We start from the raw sequence: 19,687 nt of genomic DNA, 5'->3' as shown, positions 1-19,687 counted from the left end.
TATTAATGTCTAGCAGACTGTATCAGTATGCAGTTTACTATTTACGAATTCCCCAGAAACCTCCAAGTGTAATTGAAGTGAGTTTCTTTCGAAAAGAATCTTTTACATGATTCCCAAATGTATAACAGTAATTACTAAACTATTAATCATGGGAATGTCACTTTAATTGAATCGAAATAATAGACATAATTTATGTTATGATCCTCTATCAATGACTCTTTTTAAAAAGCATTGATGATATTTTTTAGTTGTGTTTTCAACGACAGGAATAAAAATATCGACTTTGAACTTCATCCAAGATCTTGGATGGTCGTCATGGTTACTTTTGTCTTCGTTGATTGCGCGCTGAATAGAATCTCGATTCATCGGCACAGCGTCGATATATGATTTCGACCTGTGCTTTTCACAGTAACTGCCTCTGCTTGTAACCATTGAGTTTAAAGCCCAAAGGGCTAGAGTAGAATCTCTAACCTTTCTCAGGCAAGAAAAAGTGAAGCCTTAAAAAATGCGCCGTATTTTTGACGACAGATTAAATCTACCAATTTTTTTCGAAATTTAGCAGTAAATTTTAGTTTCAATCTGCCAATTGTGTAAAAAACAGGCGAGCCGCTCAAGGCCGCGCAATTTGGATGGATTTGTTGGCTTCAAATCCTACCAAGGAGATTCAATTCTAGCCTTTCGGGCTTACACTTCATTGGTTGTAACCAAAGATATCTGTAAAGCCCGAAGGGCTAGATAGGCAACTTTAAGCTTTCTCCAGCAAAAAAATTGACTTCTTAAATTTCGTGCCCGCGGATAGGATCTAGCATTTTAATTGTTTTTGGAGCGCGAGATCAAAAAAAGTAGGCGGCAAACGCTATTTCACATCTCTCAAACCGTAGACTAGACGACTAATTCAGATATAGTAGAAATAAAACAAAAAGTAATGGAGGGAACAAATTTTAGTCGTCTAGAAACCTTTGTGCAAGCCAAAAGCTCCATATTGATATTGGTTTGCTATTGTTAATGAAAAAAAAATCAAGGGGGCTTTTTCGGAAAAGAACGGTTTGTTTTGATTTCGTAAATCGATTTGATTGGTTTAGAAAAAACAATCGAGACGCACGCCATTGGTCGAAACACATTAAAGGAGAAATCAGAACACACAACAATTTTCTCTCTCGAAAAATTTTTCTTGTATGTTTTAAACTAACTCCAAACAAAAGAAAAGTGTCATGTCAATATTGCAATTATATTTTTTTTACCCGCTCAAAAAAAACTTTTCTTGAAAAAAAAAGTGTGTTGATTTGTTGTGTGTTAAAATTTTTCCTTTTTTCGTCTTTCATTTTGTTTTGAGAGTTTGTTGTTGCTTAGGATCAAAAATTAATTTCTCCTTTCCTTTCGCGCGCCAAATTCTTACGGAAGCACCCCCGTCCGAGAAAAGCTTTCTTTTGTTTTCAGAAAAAACCCTTTGTTTTCTTGTTACGCAAATTTCTGCGTAGCTAGCCGGGGATTCTATAAGGCCGGAACACCGGATTCTTCCAGTCGTTTATACAAACTGATATTATCCCGTAACAATTATCGTATTATCATATAAGTCGGTGTTTTTTACACTTTTGGCAAAAACGTGAAGTCTTTTTAAACAAGTTTTAAAATAAATACAAAATGCACCTTTTCTTAATATAATATCAGGGGAATCGGCAAAGGATTGAAGATTCCATTCCATTTTTCCCGAGCCTTCTAGAGAAACTAAACCAGTACTTATAGCCTCTTAAAGTTAGGATCACGTTAGGATTAAATGACTCCATAATGAAAATGGATTATGGATTCCATGAGCAATAACTTTTGATCTAATGGGGCTTTAGAACTGAAATTTGGCAGGATGGAGCATTTATGTATTTTCTATTCCTAAATAAAAAATCTTCCAGTTGGGAGCAGTTTGGTATCACCAATTCCTAATTTTTCTTTGAGTTCATGCCTTTTTAAACTGAGGATTGTAGTATGTTTATTTGATATTGAGTAGTTCAAATTAACTATTTGGAAGGTTTGGGCTCTTAAGAACACGAAAATAAGATTTTCCACCAGAATAGAGCATCTAAGGATTATCAAATCCTTCATTGAAAGTAACATACTTTGCCTTATCCGAAATGAGCGTCTTAGTCTGGAATGAAATATCCTACAAGGCTCTAAACCTGATTTTTTATGTTATGCATGATATGTCGTTACGTTAATGACCTAAAATAAGCTCAGATAGAGCCCCGAAGGATTAATAATTCCATTTTGCGACAAGATGGGGTTGGGGTGGGTTGGGGTAAGTTCACCACTTTAAAATGAAATTTTTAATCCCAAAACGCTCGCGAAACCGCACCTTTTGGTATCTAAGAATGTTTTAAAGTTAAGTGGAAGTGACTTTTGATTAATTTTAGATTGTGATCAGTCCATTTTAACAATGAAATGCATCTTTTATAATTGTTCAAGTTCAGAGATGTTTTTCGGGTGGAATTTTGGATCCAAAAGTGCTCTTCATCATTGTTTCATAAAATATAGAGATCATGTAACAAGTTCAGACCATCAGAATCAATTTAAGAGCCACCTAACTCTCATAATTCCAAAATTCTTAAAATCTAATATTTTGGAATATTGGATCCTTCTTCGCTCCTGGGACCAAAACCAAAAGTTCTAAGCTCGTGCGTTACACCTTTTTGGAAGATTTCATCCCAAAATGCTCGTTCAAATTCATTTTATTCAAGAAAAACCGTTTTTTAGAAAATTTAATGTCACGTTTTTGCCAAAAGTGTAAAAAACACCGACATAACGCCTATACTACTGTATTACACGCATTATAAACGACTCCAGTCTACTCAAACCGGTGAAATTGCATATTTTAGTCACGTGACTTTGGTAGGAAATCCTTCCAAACCTTGGCTTCACTTTTCGATAAAAGTCGCTTATCTAGCCCTTCGGGACCATTACAGATCTGTGGTTGTAACCCTTCGTTTGCCAGTAAATATAAATTGATTGGGCTAGGAGTTAATTAAAATTTCATCACTTCAAAATCAATTGGAGATTCTAAAGATCGTAAAATCAAATTTAAGTTTCAGAGTTTATCTCTTCAGGGACAATTCCTTCGCCAACCTCGTACCCAGCATCTGATTCTCATTTTCTTTTATAATTTGAGAATAGATTTGTTCCATCCTATGAGAAGTAAATCGTCATGGGGACGAGGTTATTCCCTTGCGCATTTTTCAAGAGGGGTCGTAGGATTGACCATCCCCCAAGTCATTGATACAAGTATATTGTATATGGGACTTGGATACAATAATACACAGGTTGCAAAATTAAAGTCTGGAGACAAATCACGCTTTTACTCATCTTTATGTGCTTGTTACATGACATTTATTTCTATTGACACTAATAAAGTTATCAGCTGTAAGTTGTAAAACAAGTAACATGGGAATAAAATCACATGAATATTTTTGAGTAATCACATGTTTTGACTGTATTGATATAATTTTGCAACCTGTGTATTCAGAATTTTCATTCGCTTGGTTTAGCGATAAATCGTAAAATCATCCAAAATAATCAAGATTTTACTCTATATTTACATAAATTATAAATGAATTTTACGATTTATCGCTAGACCAAGCGAATGAAAAAACCCGATATTCTGAATTATTGTATCCAAGGTCGTATAGAATACCCTACTGATGAAGGTTACAATGGATATTCAAAATGGATTCAACCGTGGTTAGGTCAGTAGTTTGGTAACTTATAAGAACAATTTTTTAATAAGAAAATCCGAAATGCTTCGAAGCCTTCGGATGTGCTTAACTCTTTAAGTTTTAAGCCTAAAAATGTTCCTAACATTTTCTTATATTCATCTTCTTTTTAAGAGTATTTTTGACAATCTTCTTAATAAATCGAGTGATTTAGAGTCCACAAGCCACAAAACGGTCTTGACTTGCTTTAGATATTTTGGCCGTCGAAGATTCTCTTATAAACAAAGTGTAAAGGACAAGTTTTGAATGTTGAATTGTTAATTAATTTTTTCATATTTTACACAAACGATAAATTTGTAAGACTGAATAATAAAATTTTAAAATTTGTATGTGAAATGAACGAAAATGTTACAAATTAAATAATCAATTTGTTTTTCAATTTTTTGAAGAATATATATTTCTGGCCAGATTCCCTCTAATTCTAAAGAATGACGAAAAACATACAATAGTACTAGAAATGAAAGCTACTGTGATTAAGTTGATATTGATTCTTTATTTGACTGATACTGGATTTGGACAATCAATCACATTAAATTTTGCATTACGGGGCAAAAGATTGACTTCAGGAAATATTTTGTTATCTTTACAAGAAATTGGAAGTCCAAGTATTTGCGTAACGAATTGTTTGGTAAGTATCCTTTCTTAGTTTTCTTAGAGTTCAGTTAGCAACACTTTCAGACCTTTTAGATTTAATAGCCCCAGACAACTTTTTTAAGGGTATAACACCTCCTTCTCACAGACCTACTGGGACCTCTTTCAACTGGAAAGATAAGCGAAAACATCGTCCCCGGTGGAAAAGTATACTCCAATTTTTGTCCCCACTGAAAATAACCAAAAAGACAATCCTCACTTCAAAATATTATGCTATTTTTCCTATCCTCACTGAATTTCCTGACTTGAAAACAATAGAATTTAAATCCCCAGCCATAAAATATATGGTATTCTCAATCTCCTTCGAGTTTCAGTCCGTTATTTTTACCCCCACTGGCTGTGGCCGATCTTGTGACTATGAGCCCCTAAAAATATCTTTACGTTTACACTTTTAGGCTTTTGGCTCAACTAAATGCAAGTCAGTAAATTACAACAAGGTAACCAAAGAATGCCAATTGATAGACGAAAATCAAAATTTATTTGATGAAGAAAAATTTGAAGAGAATGATGATTGGATATATTATGGAAACCGTGAAAGAACACGAAAGGTAATTTTTAACAACATTTCTCGTAATGTTAGTGAGTTTACGTACTTGCACTTTTGAGGACGGTGGAGTGACTGAAGCGATTTGGAATAATCAGCAGTTTTGACGCGAAAAATCAAGGACAGTAAAAGTGCTGTTTTACCATCGTCCTCAGTTTGTCAAAATCTAGTCCAGAGGGCGGGAACTTATTTATATGCGGTGGGCGTTTGCTAGAATAGGAGCTGCGTAGGAGAACGAGAAAAAGTTGGTGAGAGGCTGCTTTCAGCTCTTCCTACGCTTACCTAACTCCTACGCTCACCTTTCACGCGTGATACCGGAAGCCCGACTGGTGTGTCAGTCTGGATCTAGTCAAATTAGAGCCTTACCGTCTCCGTCACAGAAAAACACAGAATACATGAACTCGCTGTTATTTCAATGTTTATGGTTCCGTTATATATGGACGTTATTGTTTCTTTCCTCACATAGATAATGTTATGTAAGCCCCAAATTTTACGCGTTTACGCTGATTGTTCTTTGATTCACAAAAAGGAAAGAAAAATCTTTTCGGGAAATTTTCGTGGAAATAATTGAGGAAAAATTGCTAAAATAAGAGATATTTGCACAAAGATTTATATGCCTTCATTAGTTCTATTTATACTGAGACGATTGAGACGAGCAATTTAGAAAATGAGCATTATGGAGGAGTGTACTTTCCATTCATGTTTCAATAAATAGGATCTTCTCCACAGATCACATTTTACAAACTACTCGTCTCAGACGATTTTTCCGTCTCAGTATAAATGGAACTATTGAAACTATTTCGAATCTTACGCATCCAGGCAATTAAAAAGTGGAGTTTCACGGATTAAAACTGTGGACTTCTTTCAATTAGGAAGTGTTTTGAATTCTTTATTAGCTGCTGTCATCAAGGACAGAGACATCTAATGTTTTCTATATTTGACATTTTTCAGCCCGAATGCAAAACAAAGGAAGCTGGCACCGATTGCTGCTTGCCGTCAAATGACATTTTGAGTTGCAGGAAACGTAAGCTTTATGAATGGTTGAAACTGATGTCGAATATTGATACATTAAAAAAATCATTAACATTTTTTTGAAAGCGAGTTTCCTTCTTCGGCACGTTTTTTTATAACAACATCCAAAATTTTGAGGCCTGATTGAATAAATCCCATCGGAGAGAAATGATAGTTGGCCTTTTAATTGCATCATCCAAGTCGGTTTCATATGCATTAGTGCATAAACATAAAAAGTTTTCCGGCTAGAGCAACCAATCTCCGAAAATTTTGCTGTAAAATTCTTGATACGGCCTTGAAAAATTACTTAATCTAAACCTTCTAAAGTCTGTTCACGATAAGTGTGCACTCTTTTTTCATTTACCTATAACTTTTGAAGGAATTCTTCAATCTTTATAAATTTGGTATCATTGGAAAGATATTAGTGAGTGAAACAATTTGGAATAAAAAAATCGATAAAAAAATTCTAAAAACGAAGATGAAAATGAAGAAGAAAAAAATTAAGATCTTGTAGAAAAGTGCTATAACTATCATTTTCACTGAAGTGAATCCTTGATTATCGAACGTCATCACTGTGAAAAAAATTCTCAAAAATTCTCATTCAGTCAAAAGATATCAAACAAAGTTATAAGCTGATTGACGTCTAAAAGCGCTGTTTTCTCCTGTTTTCTGCTGTTTTTTGGGGTCAATCACTTATAAACTTTGTATCATAACTTTATTTTGAATAAATATTTTAGTGAAATTTCTTCACAGTGATGACCTCCTAAGATCAAAGAATCTATCAAGTGAAAATGAAAGTTATAGCACTTCTCTACAAGATCTTCATTTTTTTCTTCTTCATTTTCATCTTCGTTTTTAGAATTTTTTCAAAGACTTTTTTATTTCAAATTGTTCCACTCACAAATATCTTTCCAATGATACCAAATTTATAAAGATTTAAGAATTCCTTCAAAAGTTATAGGTAAAAGAAAAAAGAGTGCACACTTATCGTGAACAGACTTTAGATGCTGATTTTTTTTATAAAAGTACACATTCTTTTAGATAAGTTCATTTCTGTGTAAAATAATTGACTGAGTGCCAGGATTACACAAATGAAGCGAGAGCTTGAAAGCTAGACGAGTCCTTTCACCCCAATGATAATCTTCTTCATTTTTTCAGCTCAATCATGTCAAGACATAAAAGATTCCTGTCCCACGTGTGACACGGGAAACTATGTAATCAAAGAAAAAAGTGTTGTCTGCATTTTTAATGGTAAGTAGAACACACGTTTTTTATAAGAACAAACTACATAAGAACAGAAGGCTTCGATGGCCAACATCTTAAGAACAAGTTAAGAACATTTTAAGGCTTTGCTGACTCTAAAACACCAATTTCATACGTAATTAAACTCCGGTTAAGGAGTTTGTTAAAATCAGTGTTTTTCATTTGTAATTGTACGTAAATCCGATCAATCGCGATATTCGGGTTCGATTTCCCGATCTTTCCAGTTTTATTTCCCGATTTGGTTTGAGTTTGTGCTCGTACCTACTAGGATATACCCTTTCAAATTTTATGTTAGATATATTAAGAAAGGCTGACCACGATAAAGATGTTTGCATAATGGTTCGCTATTCAAAAATGACAACTACCGGAGTTTGCAGCCGTCATTACGGCTGTTTTATTTATTTTCCTTAGTTTTATAATCGTTTTTCTCATTTTTCTTAGACAACAACTATCCTACTTGTAAAGTGCTCAAGCAGAGATACCCATCATTAAAAACCGGCTTCCACCGAGTTGGTTATGGAGAAGACGTGGTTGAATTTTATTGTGATATGGACCTAGAAGGTGGTAAGTAAATATAAAAAAAACTTCGTTTACCCTGCGGGGTATTGCGGGCCGGGGTATTTGTGCAAAATAGGTACCGTATGATCTGTAAAGCTACTTTTTTACCCCTCAAATTCTGACAAAAAGTCACTCCCAAATATCTAATAGCCCTCTAACAAGGACACCAAATAATTTGCACAAATTCCTATGTTTTCTTTTCAGGAAAACTATCGATAAGAACATTCAACATTTTTAAAGCCTTCAGATGTTCTTAACTTAGGTTTCAAAATGCTCTTAAATTGTTCTTATTTTCACCATTTTCTGATTATTTTTGTGCTATTTCCTAAGGAATTGGGTCCGTAAAGTCTTATAATGTCTTTATTTGTTCGTAATATTTTGACCAGAGAAGGCTTACAAAACGTCTAAACCTTCTGAATGAACATTATATTCTAGGTGGCTGGCTATTGGTAGCAAATTTGACTATATCAGATGTTTCAGAGGCTCCAAATTTACATTATGATTTGATCAAAAAAACACAATTGACGTCGCTCCAAGAAGTACGAACGGGTGCTTACGCTCTTGCGTACGAGACGTTAAGAAATTTACGTACCCAAAATGCTTTTAGTGAGATTCGCATTAAGTGTCGCAAAGCCGTGTTTGGGAAACTAGTTCATGTGGTTCTAATGAATGTCGATCAGTTTGTTGGCATTGTTTCTAAGAACCAAAAATTGGAAGGAACAGATTTCAGATTCCTTCCTGATGATGAGTTCAAATCATTTTACCCAGCTTACAATACATTTTATGGATCTGGAAATTTATATGATCATCAAGTATATATCAGCAGCATCGCTGTTGTTTCTCTAATTACTTCTCCGGATAGATACGAATGTGGTGATTACAAAGATATTGCAAGCCCTCCGCCGGGGTATGTTTATGATCCAGTTGGGTACTGGCAATTTTATGTACGTTGATTCTCGTTTGGTCCCAGCTGGCACACAACGTTGTTTCAACGTGCGTCTAACATTATATCGTTATATGGACGTTGTGAACATTAGATAAACGTTGAAACAACGTTGTGTATCGTTTGGCTAAACGTAGAGATCGCAATCTAAGCTATGACGAATTATTATTTTCTATGGATTGATAAACTCATTCTTACTAGTATATATCGTTAAAGTCACATGCCGAAATCTTATTCCGACCTGTGACGGCGATTATCAATTCTGCCTTATACTAGCCATAACTTTCATTAAGTTGCCACCGCAGCAAAGCGAACACATAGAATTGAATTTGCGTTCAAAAGGAATGATCTTAGCCCTACAGTAATTTTTGTTAAGAGTGACCTCTCATTTGAGACAAAATTCTTTCAAATGCTAACAAATGTGTCAAGGAAGTGATTTACAGTCTACTTAGAGTGACATCCGTGCCTTGTCTTACACGTTTTTTATAAGAACAATTTCATAAGAATACGAGGCTGAAATTTGGCCAAAACCTAAGAACAAATGAAGAAGAATCTAAGCCTTAGATTTCGGAAATTACTGAGAAGTACAGGTTTCCATTTTCATTAATATTGACATTAAAGCCTGAAAAACTCATATAAAACTAAGAGCAGCTCAGCCAGAATCATATGACTTACTGCTTTTTCTTATAAAGAGCGTTTATCTGAAGATACTGCTCTTTATGGGACAAGCTGGACTCTTTACAAGTTCTTTGATGACTCTGTTGGTCGTTAAATGTCGAGACAAACGATTTTATTACTGTTTCTAAAGAACGCGTCATCCCTATTGTTTAAAAATAACCAGGTCAGTTAAGCATCTTGTAAAAACTCCAAGTCATCCCTTCTTCATATGTTATTTTACTAATGTACACGTTTAGCAACATAGCTGTTCAGATACTTTGAGTAGAGTAATATTTTTAACCTATGAAGAGCGCTTAATAACTACTTGTGGTATAAAAAGGGAATTTTCCAGAAAAGGGAATTTCCTTAGATTCATTAACTCTCCAAGGATAAAAAAAAGACAAACTGAGATTTCAAAATGAGTAATCAGATCAAAATAACTCTGGAAAGGTTTTTTGGACGATGATAAAACAATAGAGAGACCGTAAGATAAGAATGCTACCGTTAAGCGGAACTAAATACTGAAAAACGTGCGTAAAATTATGAGATGTTTGCCCAACTTCCTTATGCGTGAAGCTATGAATGCCATCCTCGGGAGCTTTAGGCTCCCTGCGGTGGCAATTAATGCCAAAAACCTTTAATTTTATTTTAAATTGGACTTGGAAATCTTACCGGATGTTGTTGCATATTTTTGATTTGGAGTAAGTTTCTTTAAGCATTGTATTGTAAATTATGACGATTTTACGAATTTTGGTATCTGTATTTCTTTTCTAAATTTCTGGAAAACATCAAATCTTCATGAATTATGCACCGCTTGGCGTGCAACTTTTCCTTTCATTTCAAATGTGAAAATAATTTACAAAATATCGTTTTGTGAAATTTTTATTTTCTGAAATCAAATTGTCATAGTCTTTTTGTAGTCTTCACACCTTTCCATAATTGTTGTCCAAACAAAAGAAAGACAAAGTAAAATGAACTGTGGAAGGAATAGACTTTATACATGACGTAAAGATATCAATAACACATAAAAATATATGATAAAAACTATTTGATAAAAATTTACAGTTCAGTTTGTCCGAATAATTTTCAATATTTTAACATATTCAGTATTGTATTATATATCACTTAAAACCATGTTATTATAAGAATTCTAATTAATGTACTTATTAATCTCTCAACCCTGGCTTTTTTCTTTTTTCCACATTCACTTTGCATTTACCTGTTTACAACTAAGTAGAATGGCAAAACTTTCTCATTCCCGGGAAAACATTTCTGGCGATTCTGCGATCTTTCTGGTGTTTTACGGCCTTGAAACTGATACCACTTAGGAAATTAATTGACTGATACCACCTAGGATATTGGCAAAAAGACAAAACCAAATGGTGCTTTATCCACGAAAGACTCTTCTCTTTTAGCATATCAACTTGGTTCGTGACATGATTTATCAAAAATTTGTTTAGTAAGAGATTGCAGTGCAACACTGACCCGGAGGGTGATTTATCACCAATTGAGATAATAAGTGAAAAACCGAAGTTCCAAGTTTATTGCTTTCCCCTTCAGCAAATAAAATATTAATAGAACACAAAAAAATATTTTAATAAAAATTATTCGCAAACTCAATTAGATCTTATACTCGTCGTTTCCTTCAAAGCGAATGTATTGGTCGACATTGTGCTTACAGCATTGGAGTCTGATATAAAGCTACTTGTTGATATCGTCTTCTCCTTCCGTAATATAATCCTCTTAAATTCATGTCGAAATTCATCATGAAAATAACAATATAACACTGGTGCGATCATTGCATCAAAGAAATTGATATACTTCATCAAGAACGATAGAATGTCTTTTAATTCACTCTGGTAATATTTATCGGGAATACAACTGGTGCATATGTGTTGTACCAGATAGTAAATGATAGATGGAGCCCATGTTACACCATACGTGAAAACTATAAGGAATGTCAATTTAGTGATTTTACTACGTTTCTTAAACTTCTTCGTACGTCTTTCACGTTTCTTACGTTCACGTTGGTCCCCGTCTTTCGTTACTTCCGCAGCTGCGAAATACGCCGATAATTTTTTCAATTTAACGCGTACATAAACGTAACCGATAACTATAAATACGTAAGGAATTAATGCGTTTACGGTTAACATGAATATAGTCCATGCTCTAGGTTGAAGGTATGTACATATCGAATGTTTCAAAGCTTTAGATCTTTCAAGTTTGAAGAATGGCATTAAACATAAGGCAAATATATAGCTCCAAGCAATGACAGTGACTTTGATAACATTATTCATTGTCACATATTTATCATAGGAGTTTAACAAAATAACAGCTAAAACTCGATCCAAGCTGAGTAGAAAAACACTGATAGTAGCACTATAGAATGTTAACATATAGGTAAAATAAAATCCATCACAAATCGCAACAAGTGCAGGATTCTTGATGCGTAAGATGTATAAAGGTAGTACGCATATTCCTTGAATCATATGTGTTCCGATCAAATTCCCGATTAAGATTGTGGGAGGTTTGCGACGAAGTTTTGTTGAGTTGACGATGACAATGATGCAAACGAGGTTAACTACAGCGATGGCGACACATGATATTGAAAGTAGGCTTATTTGAAGCTCTCTATTGAAAGTCATTTCTGAAAGTAAAGAAATAAAGACGTTACAAAAATTACTTTAGTTTCTAAACCCATACATCTGTGTGACTAAGAGAGTTGAGCATAGAATGTTACTTAATGTCCCTAGGACATTGAATTTGAAATTCATCCCGTAATGAAAAAACCGTCTTAAATGATTTTTTCTTAGCCATCTTCAGCTTGCCACAGATTGTTTGAAACACTGATAATACTGAGGTTAAGCATACCAGGATAATCACGACGACGGACGAAAAATGTAATAGGCTAGTGAAAATAAGGAATGTGATTGGTTGAAACTCACTAGCCTGTTAAATTTTCGTTCGTCGTCGTGATTTTGCCGATTTACTTAACCTCACTAATAGTCCCTATAGTAAGTCATTTCTAAAATTAAAAATGTTTCCCTGCAAATAACATCTCACTCACCCAAAACGCTTCCATTTAGCTAAAAGACATTTAAAATATTACTTTGCTAGATGATTTCACGTAAGTTTCTGTTTCTTATGTTAAATATGCACTTAAAACTTTAAGCTTTCTGTTTCGGACTATCAAGTGGCTACCTTTGTTCATTGTGTCAAAAAGCCAGACCGGAAAGATTGACATATTAAAATGTCAAAAAAACTTGTGTGTTAAAACCGATGCATAAATAAAAAAGTCTGACGGTATTTCATCTGGGAATCAGCATACATGGGTAAAGGAAAAGAATTTTAAAAATCTGAGGTCTAAAGTTTGTAGTAAGTCTTATTTTCTATTGCATATGATTCAGATGCCCTAAACTTGAAAACCATCCAGCCCTGAACAGCATAGTCAATCCCATTTGATTCGGGCGAGCCAGGTATAAGTTAACACGCAGTGGCGTGATTGATGAGGATAGCTCCCATTCAAAAAAAGCCCTGTTGAGAAGAGGAGCTGATAAATAAGGGGTTTCAAGTTGGTATTTGAAGGTATCCTAATCCAAAAGTAACTTTAAAAACAATAAATAGTCTTTAAGGTTCAAAATGCAAAAACATTTTAAAGAGTAGGCGCAAAAAAAGAAAGAAAGGTGTTATATTTTGCTTAGCTACCCGCCCAATTATAAAACTTTTTCTATCAAATCGCCAAGTTTCACTTGCGTTTACCATATTAGGGGGGGGGGGGGGGGCGTACGGGGTTTGTGATTTCCAAAATACCGAATAATTTTACCAAAATTTCCGAAATTTCGTAAAAAAAATACTTGCAATTCCAATACCAATTTTTGGGGTGATTTTCCTCGTTTTGAGTAATTTTTCATCAATTTTGATTTCTCATATGTATGAATTCCGAAAAAGGGGGATAAAAACTTTTTTAATACCGAAATTTCGAAGCAAAAATTCATGGATTCCCAATAGCGAAACAATTTCAACATTCCGAAATACCGAAGGAATTTTGCCTGATTTCCGAAATTCCGAAGAAAAAAGGGTCGATTTCCGCGATTCTGAAAAACTGTACGCCCCCACATATTAGACTGCATAAAAAAACAAAAAAAAACATCAAATACTAACAATTATGAGAGCTTAACTTTTAACAACCCTTCAACCACCACTTTAAACCAAACTTGAAATACCAATTTCAGGTGTGTTGATATGTGCTTAAAATATTTAAAACATAACAATCTTTGATCAAGAATACTTCAGATTGGTGGTTTTTCTAACACAACCCACTGATCATAAATCTTATATTTTCTGCTTTGTTTGTTATTTTTTTAGTTCTTGACTACAACTCATGACCCTTTTGATGGCCTCTGTACTCTTGTAACAAAAAGAAAACAGTCTTGTTTGAATGACTCTATGACACAGCACATATTTTAAATTTCACTAGTATGGTAATGTTAAAGTATTGGATATGAAAAATAATAGAGAAAAATATTTCGTATGTGCCTTAAAGTATGTAAGATGCTTATTTGACATCTTTTCAGACATTCTTTCATAGAAAAATCAGATTAAAAAATAATTAGTCAATGGGAGAGGGTTTATTCTTTCCATCATAGACCCAAATCGGCCAAAATTTTGTCCCCGGTGGAGAAAATATCCTAAAATTGACTTTGATTTCGTACTCCAAAACTATCCTAATGGATTTTTAAGCTTGAATAAATAGAATTTTCCCGATTCGGATTTAAATAAAAAATTTATCCTCGCTCTGGAAAAAACTTCTAACATTTCACGTCATAAAATTCAGCAGTTAAATCTTTTTCTTTACTTATAGAATTTATTTCACATTTCATCGGCGATGTTTTCGGTGCTTGGCAAGATAATAGCGAGCGGATTTGCGGAAGCGATTTGGATTAACCCATAGTCTGAGCCGTCAAATTGAGGGCGGTAAAAGTGCTTGTTTATCATCGTCCTCAGTCAGTCAAGATCTGTTAGACGAATCAGAGATTTGGGAAAAGAGGATAAGAATTGCGCTATTCAGCTATAGAAATATAGGCTAGGGAGCCTTTTGTTCTATTGAAATATCTGCGACCGATCGATTGTTTTAGTTCTGAGCCAATCGGAGCGCTTGATTATTCTATGCGCACAAGACTAGAAGTACAAACAAAAAATGGCAGCCGTGGTTGATATCGAAAGTGAAATAAAAATATTTCTAATATCGGGGATTTTGGTATTTTTTATAAGCACTTTTCATTTTGGACAAGGCGGATACAGTGTTAGTCGAGCCAAAAACTTTCAGTTTTAGCCAAAATACTTTATTCAAGGAATGCTCGAACCAATGTCACAGATTATATTGTAGAAATAGAAATAATTACTAGTGAAAAAGAATTTAAAATTCATTGCATTCAAACACAAAACGAAGCTGGTAAAACTAATATAGTTTTTCATTACTTCTCGGGCTAAAGTGTTTTGACAATCATATAAAAAGAGCTAGCTAGGTTGAATATTAAAACAATGAAGGAGAAGGGAAAGAAAAAAACAGGACTAAAACAATAGCAATTCATGATATCAATGACAAGAAATCAAAAATATCATGAATTTTTTTGTAAGAACTTTTTGAAGTTTACACAACAAAGCGAAAAATAATAGCAATATAATACAAAACAGTAGCATACATTAAAAACAAAAATTATATAAAAATCTTTATTTGGTCGCGTTTGTTGTAATAACAAAAAATAATAATAAACTGGTTAAATTTCTGGATTAATTTTTTGATTCTTGTTATGTCAATTTTATTTGTCTTATTGTTTCCAAAAAGTTACTTAAATAATTGCAAGAAAATTAATTACAATAAAAAAACTTTGACTTGATCCTTCCTCACTAAAAGCACCTTGGAAAATAAACATATATTGTGAAACAGTATATGAAAAATCGGTCACTCTTGGATTTAGGGGGGGCTCACTAATTCCAATAGAGGTGTGATTCTAAGATAAAAGCAATTTACCCTTTCAAATAAAATTTTAGAGAAAAAAAGTATGAATATAACCAGACTGTTCATCAATGCTCAAGAAAAGAGTATTTCATAAGATGAATAATTATATAATGTGATGTATGAAAATAGTCCTGTGTCCACTTCCAATTCCAAACTGGAATTTCTATTTAAATATTTTTTATATCTATATGGTTGGTTCATATCAATTATCTTGTAATTGTAGTCTAGCCCCATTCTGGTGTCTTGTTTCAAATTTTGGGACTATTTGCGTAATCAAACAGGAAATCCTGGTGAAACAGGGATAAAAAGACCTTAATCCAACTGCAAACAAACCATGACATCAGATTCCATTGTTGTTTCCTTTGAGTTTAAACATGCTTTTCACCTGTCCATCTTATTAGCAGAATTTGTTGGTGTTTGCAAAGATATTGAACCTTGTACGTGAGAAATTCAGACAAATTTTAAGCCAATTTTCATTGTATACCAACCACGTGAAGGTACAAAATAATTCATGGATCTAGGTTACTGGGGCAGTATGATGGTAACTAACCTGAAAGGATATAATAATGAAAATGGGAATTAGGATTTTTGCAGCAAGCTCTCATGAACAAATACAGAACACAAACAACAAATCTTAATTCCACCGACCACAGACAAAAACCGGTGAAATAAATCTTATATAACTGGAAAATCTATTAACCGGTCAGAGCCAATCTATTAACCTGTCAGAGCCAATCTATTAACCGGTCAGAGCCAATCTATTAACCGGTCAGAGCCAATATATTAACCTGTCAGAGCCAATGTATTAACCGGTCAGAGCCAATCTATTAACCGGTCAGAGCTAATCTATTAACCGGTCAGAGCCAATCTAAACCGGTCAGAGCCAATCTACTAACCGGTCAGAGCCAATCTACTAACCGGTCAGAGCAAATCTACTAACCGGTCAGAGCCAAACCGGTCAGAGTCATAGTTTCATAAAATTACATAAGTATTAATATTAGAACTTTGGTTGCAATTTTCTGTTACATACAAAAACTTGAAATTTCAACCCCAAAAAAATGTTTTTCCTCAGTAGGAGCTAAAAAGTCATCAAGGATAATTTAGCGTACTTACCAAATCTAAAATCCATTGCCATCAAGCAAGTTTTGCTAGGATAACATTATTTTTTCATCTATATAAAAACTAGGAAAAAAATACAACATTTTGTCGATTTTGCCCATCTGCCCATCTTCAATCAAAATGCTAAGAAAGTTTGAAGATTTACCATGTAAAACTAAGCTATAGGTTGTCATTTAATCAACCTTACTGCTACCCATAAAAATTATGTTTGCAACACAAAAAAATTAATTTTATTCAACTTAACAAACAAAAAATACACTTTTTAATATAATTTTTCAGCTATCTTTGAAGGATGTGCCAAAAAGATCTAGAAGGTGCCAATAAAAACCAAAGCTAGGCTAGTCACCTACAACCTTTTGCCAACCCAAACCACTTTATTTTGACTCTGAAAGACTTTCCAGTAGGGCAAACTAGCTAAAAATAAAAAGGTCCCATTTCACATCCAATTTTAGCATGCCTGCTTCCGCCATCTTTTTCTCAAAAAATAAAGCATGCAACAGCAGATTTTTTTGTCAGTGGAAACCCCAAAAGATCGTTATTTGCTTTTCAGTTGTTTATATCAAGTAGGAAACCCCTCCAAAGGAGTAAATTCAGACAGTTTTTCTTGAACTGTTATAATACTGCACATAGCGCCATTTTTTTCGCAGTACCTTCTTGGCCAAGTTGTTCCCTAGCCTAGCGACTTCAGACGACGCCGAATTCAATGGTCAACAATGAGAAAACAGCGAGCGGCAGCGGCGATTCTTATCCTCTTTTCCCAAATCTCTGGACGAATCAACCAGAAGCTAACCGTCTCCGTCGCATAGCGATCATTGAATCCAATCAAATTTGCCTAAATAAATTAAAACCATCTGGTGTTGAAAAGAAATAAAAGTCAGTGAAAGCATCGATGGTGAAAGTTATCGCCGGCAAAAATATTATACTGTCAAAAATATTTGTCAGTAAAGAAATTATTCACTTTTAATGATACTTGTGACATATTTTAACACACGAACCTGTCTCAATTCTTTTAGGCCTGGGTCAATTTTGGAGGTCATTAGAAATTGTTTTAAGCATTAAAATATTTTTCAAGGGTTTATTTAACCCTTCAAACCCGGCAGACGTGTATGTAAATTTTGAATTTGTCAATATTGAGTCCTATTATATATATATAAAAATATATCACTCAAAAACAAAGGAATCGCTAGATTCAGTCCGTCATAAAAAATACGGCGCATATTTTAAGGCTTCACTTTTTCTTGTCTGAAACGTTAAAGATTCGATTTTAGCCCTTCGGGCTTATACTTCATTACTCTCAGCTCAAAGCCCTACTCCCTCAAATTTTCCTTTCATTTCATAGAAGATAACCAATCTGGCTTGCCGCTGACCCAATGAAAATAATCGAAAGGCTGTCTAAAAGTCTTAAGTTACTGTGCTATCTGTTATTTAACTAAGAAACGTTAAATTCCGGGTTTGGTTTCAATTTCGCCAAAGTGCATTGTCTTCATACAAGGGTGGTCGTGGGTGGAGCGCGCCTCTTGTCAACTTATTACGTAAGATATTGACTATATCTATAACAGGAAGATCTTCTAGATATTTGCTTATTTCCTAAATTTCAGACCCTCCAAAATTTCGGATTTTCAAAAGTCAGGCGGTAGATATACATCGTCCTGTAGGACCTTGTACCATAACCAGGAAACATGTTCGTACCCGAATATTTGAACAGGAGAAACAAATCAGAATGATTACCTGTGTGGCTTGGTGCAAGATACATCTGGAAAATATCTTTCTGACATGAAAAATTTACTCTCTTCCTTCAAAAATACAAATCCTTCTTGTTTAATCTGATCTTGAAAAATTCGTCTCAAACGTGAATTAATAGATTCTCATGTAAGACTATCAAAGAGTGGCTCTCACAAAACTCAAATCCATATACGATTTGCCATAGGGCTGTGAAAACAGAATCAAGAGCTTTTAAAGTACAAAAAGTTTAAGTATGACATAAGAGTCGGATTTCTAAAGTAAACAATTCGTGTTCAAAAGTATATCGTTAATATAAATAGGACGATATTGATTTCTTGATTTTCCTCTGTGTTCCATAATGGTGCCAAAAGAGATGATATATCTTAATCTCCTTAAGGCTTTTTGAGTTCCGTTTCATTTTGAGCCAAGAAAAATACAAAATCACCATGATAAAACAATTATCTAACATATACAATGCCAATCGTGACATATCGGAGTTTTATTTAGTCGGGTTATTTTTCATCGGGGAAAAATTTTGTCACCAGAGGCATTTTCGTCACTTTTCCCCGACCAAAATTTCAAATTCGTCACGTTCACCCGACTGAATTATCCATTCACTAGCTCGAAAATGGATCTTGTAATTCGACGTTTAAAACACTAATTTCGGTAAATAAAGAGGTAAAAAAATTTGATTTAAATTTTGGTTGCGGTATAAAATTTTGGGTAAATGTTTTAGTCGGGGATAAAAAAATCGGGTACAAGTTTTGGTTGGGTGATAAAATGTCGGGGAAATTTTTCGTCGGGGAAAAATTTTGTCACTTTCCCCCGACATTTTTTTCCCCAATAAGGTACTAAAAACAAAGACTCACAAACAAAATAATGGCACGTTTTTATAATGTTATGAAACATCAAAGTATTGTGAAAAGTATTCTGGTATGTTGTTTTCGGCCAAAATATACCAAGGATCATTGAAAACAGATCCAAATAGATTGACAAAAACGTGATGAGATGTGAGTATACACTTAGAATTTTTGTGCAAGAAATTAGTAATCTCTGGTGTGCGTGACTTTCGGTGAACCATGTTACACACCAAACAAAATTGCTGACTATGTGTAGACAATGAAAGTTCATTATTTTATCATCTTGGATAAAGATTTAAGACTATTTGATGGTCGGGACTTTCATTTTCTAGATTTTCTAATACAGTACCAAAAACAGATTATACAGGATTCGTGACATCCATACACAATCACAGGCTGCATTCCCACCGGAGGACTCAAGGTAAACGACGTACCGTAGGTGAAAAATTTTCCCCAAAAATTTACTCAAATTTAGGTAAATTATATCTCTGTGCTGTGAATATCCGATTTTAAAAGCCTAATTTGCACATATGGTAGATTTCAGATCGAGTGACCCTGGAGTTGTATTAAAAGACTTGATTACTC

The 19,687-nt window shown here is 34.1% G+C and overlaps 2 protein-coding genes across 3 annotated transcripts in view; one reads left to right on the top strand and one right to left on the bottom strand.

The window, feature by feature from the left end:
• LOC136818438 (uveal autoantigen with coiled-coil domains and ankyrin repeats protein-like) overlaps positions 1-19,687 on the top strand; it is a 221,249-nt gene that overhangs the window by 153,908 nt on the left and 47,654 nt on the right. The window lies entirely within an intron of this gene.
• On the bottom strand, positions 10,999-18,446 carry LOC136818474 (5-hydroxytryptamine receptor 1D-like). Its single transcript, XM_067074808.1, has 2 exons — positions 18,249-18,446; positions 10,999-12,029 (listed from the first exon to the last, which is right to left on the bottom strand). Exons 1-2 carry the CDS (start codon positions 18,271-18,273, stop codon positions 10,999-11,001), a joined length of 1,056 nt encoding a protein of 351 aa, XP_066930909.1. The 5' UTR covers positions 18,274-18,446.

The sequence above is a fragment of the Clytia hemisphaerica genome, unplaced genomic scaffold, assembly GCF_902728285.1.
Source record: "Clytia hemisphaerica strain Z4C2 unplaced genomic scaffold, Clytia hemisphaerica genome assembly, whole genome shotgun sequence".
Taxonomy (NCBI): Eukaryota; Metazoa; Cnidaria; class Hydrozoa; order Leptothecata; family Clytiidae; genus Clytia; species Clytia hemisphaerica.
Note: the sequence above shows the minus strand (reverse complement) of the source record. Positions and strands in the feature narration are given on the sequence as shown.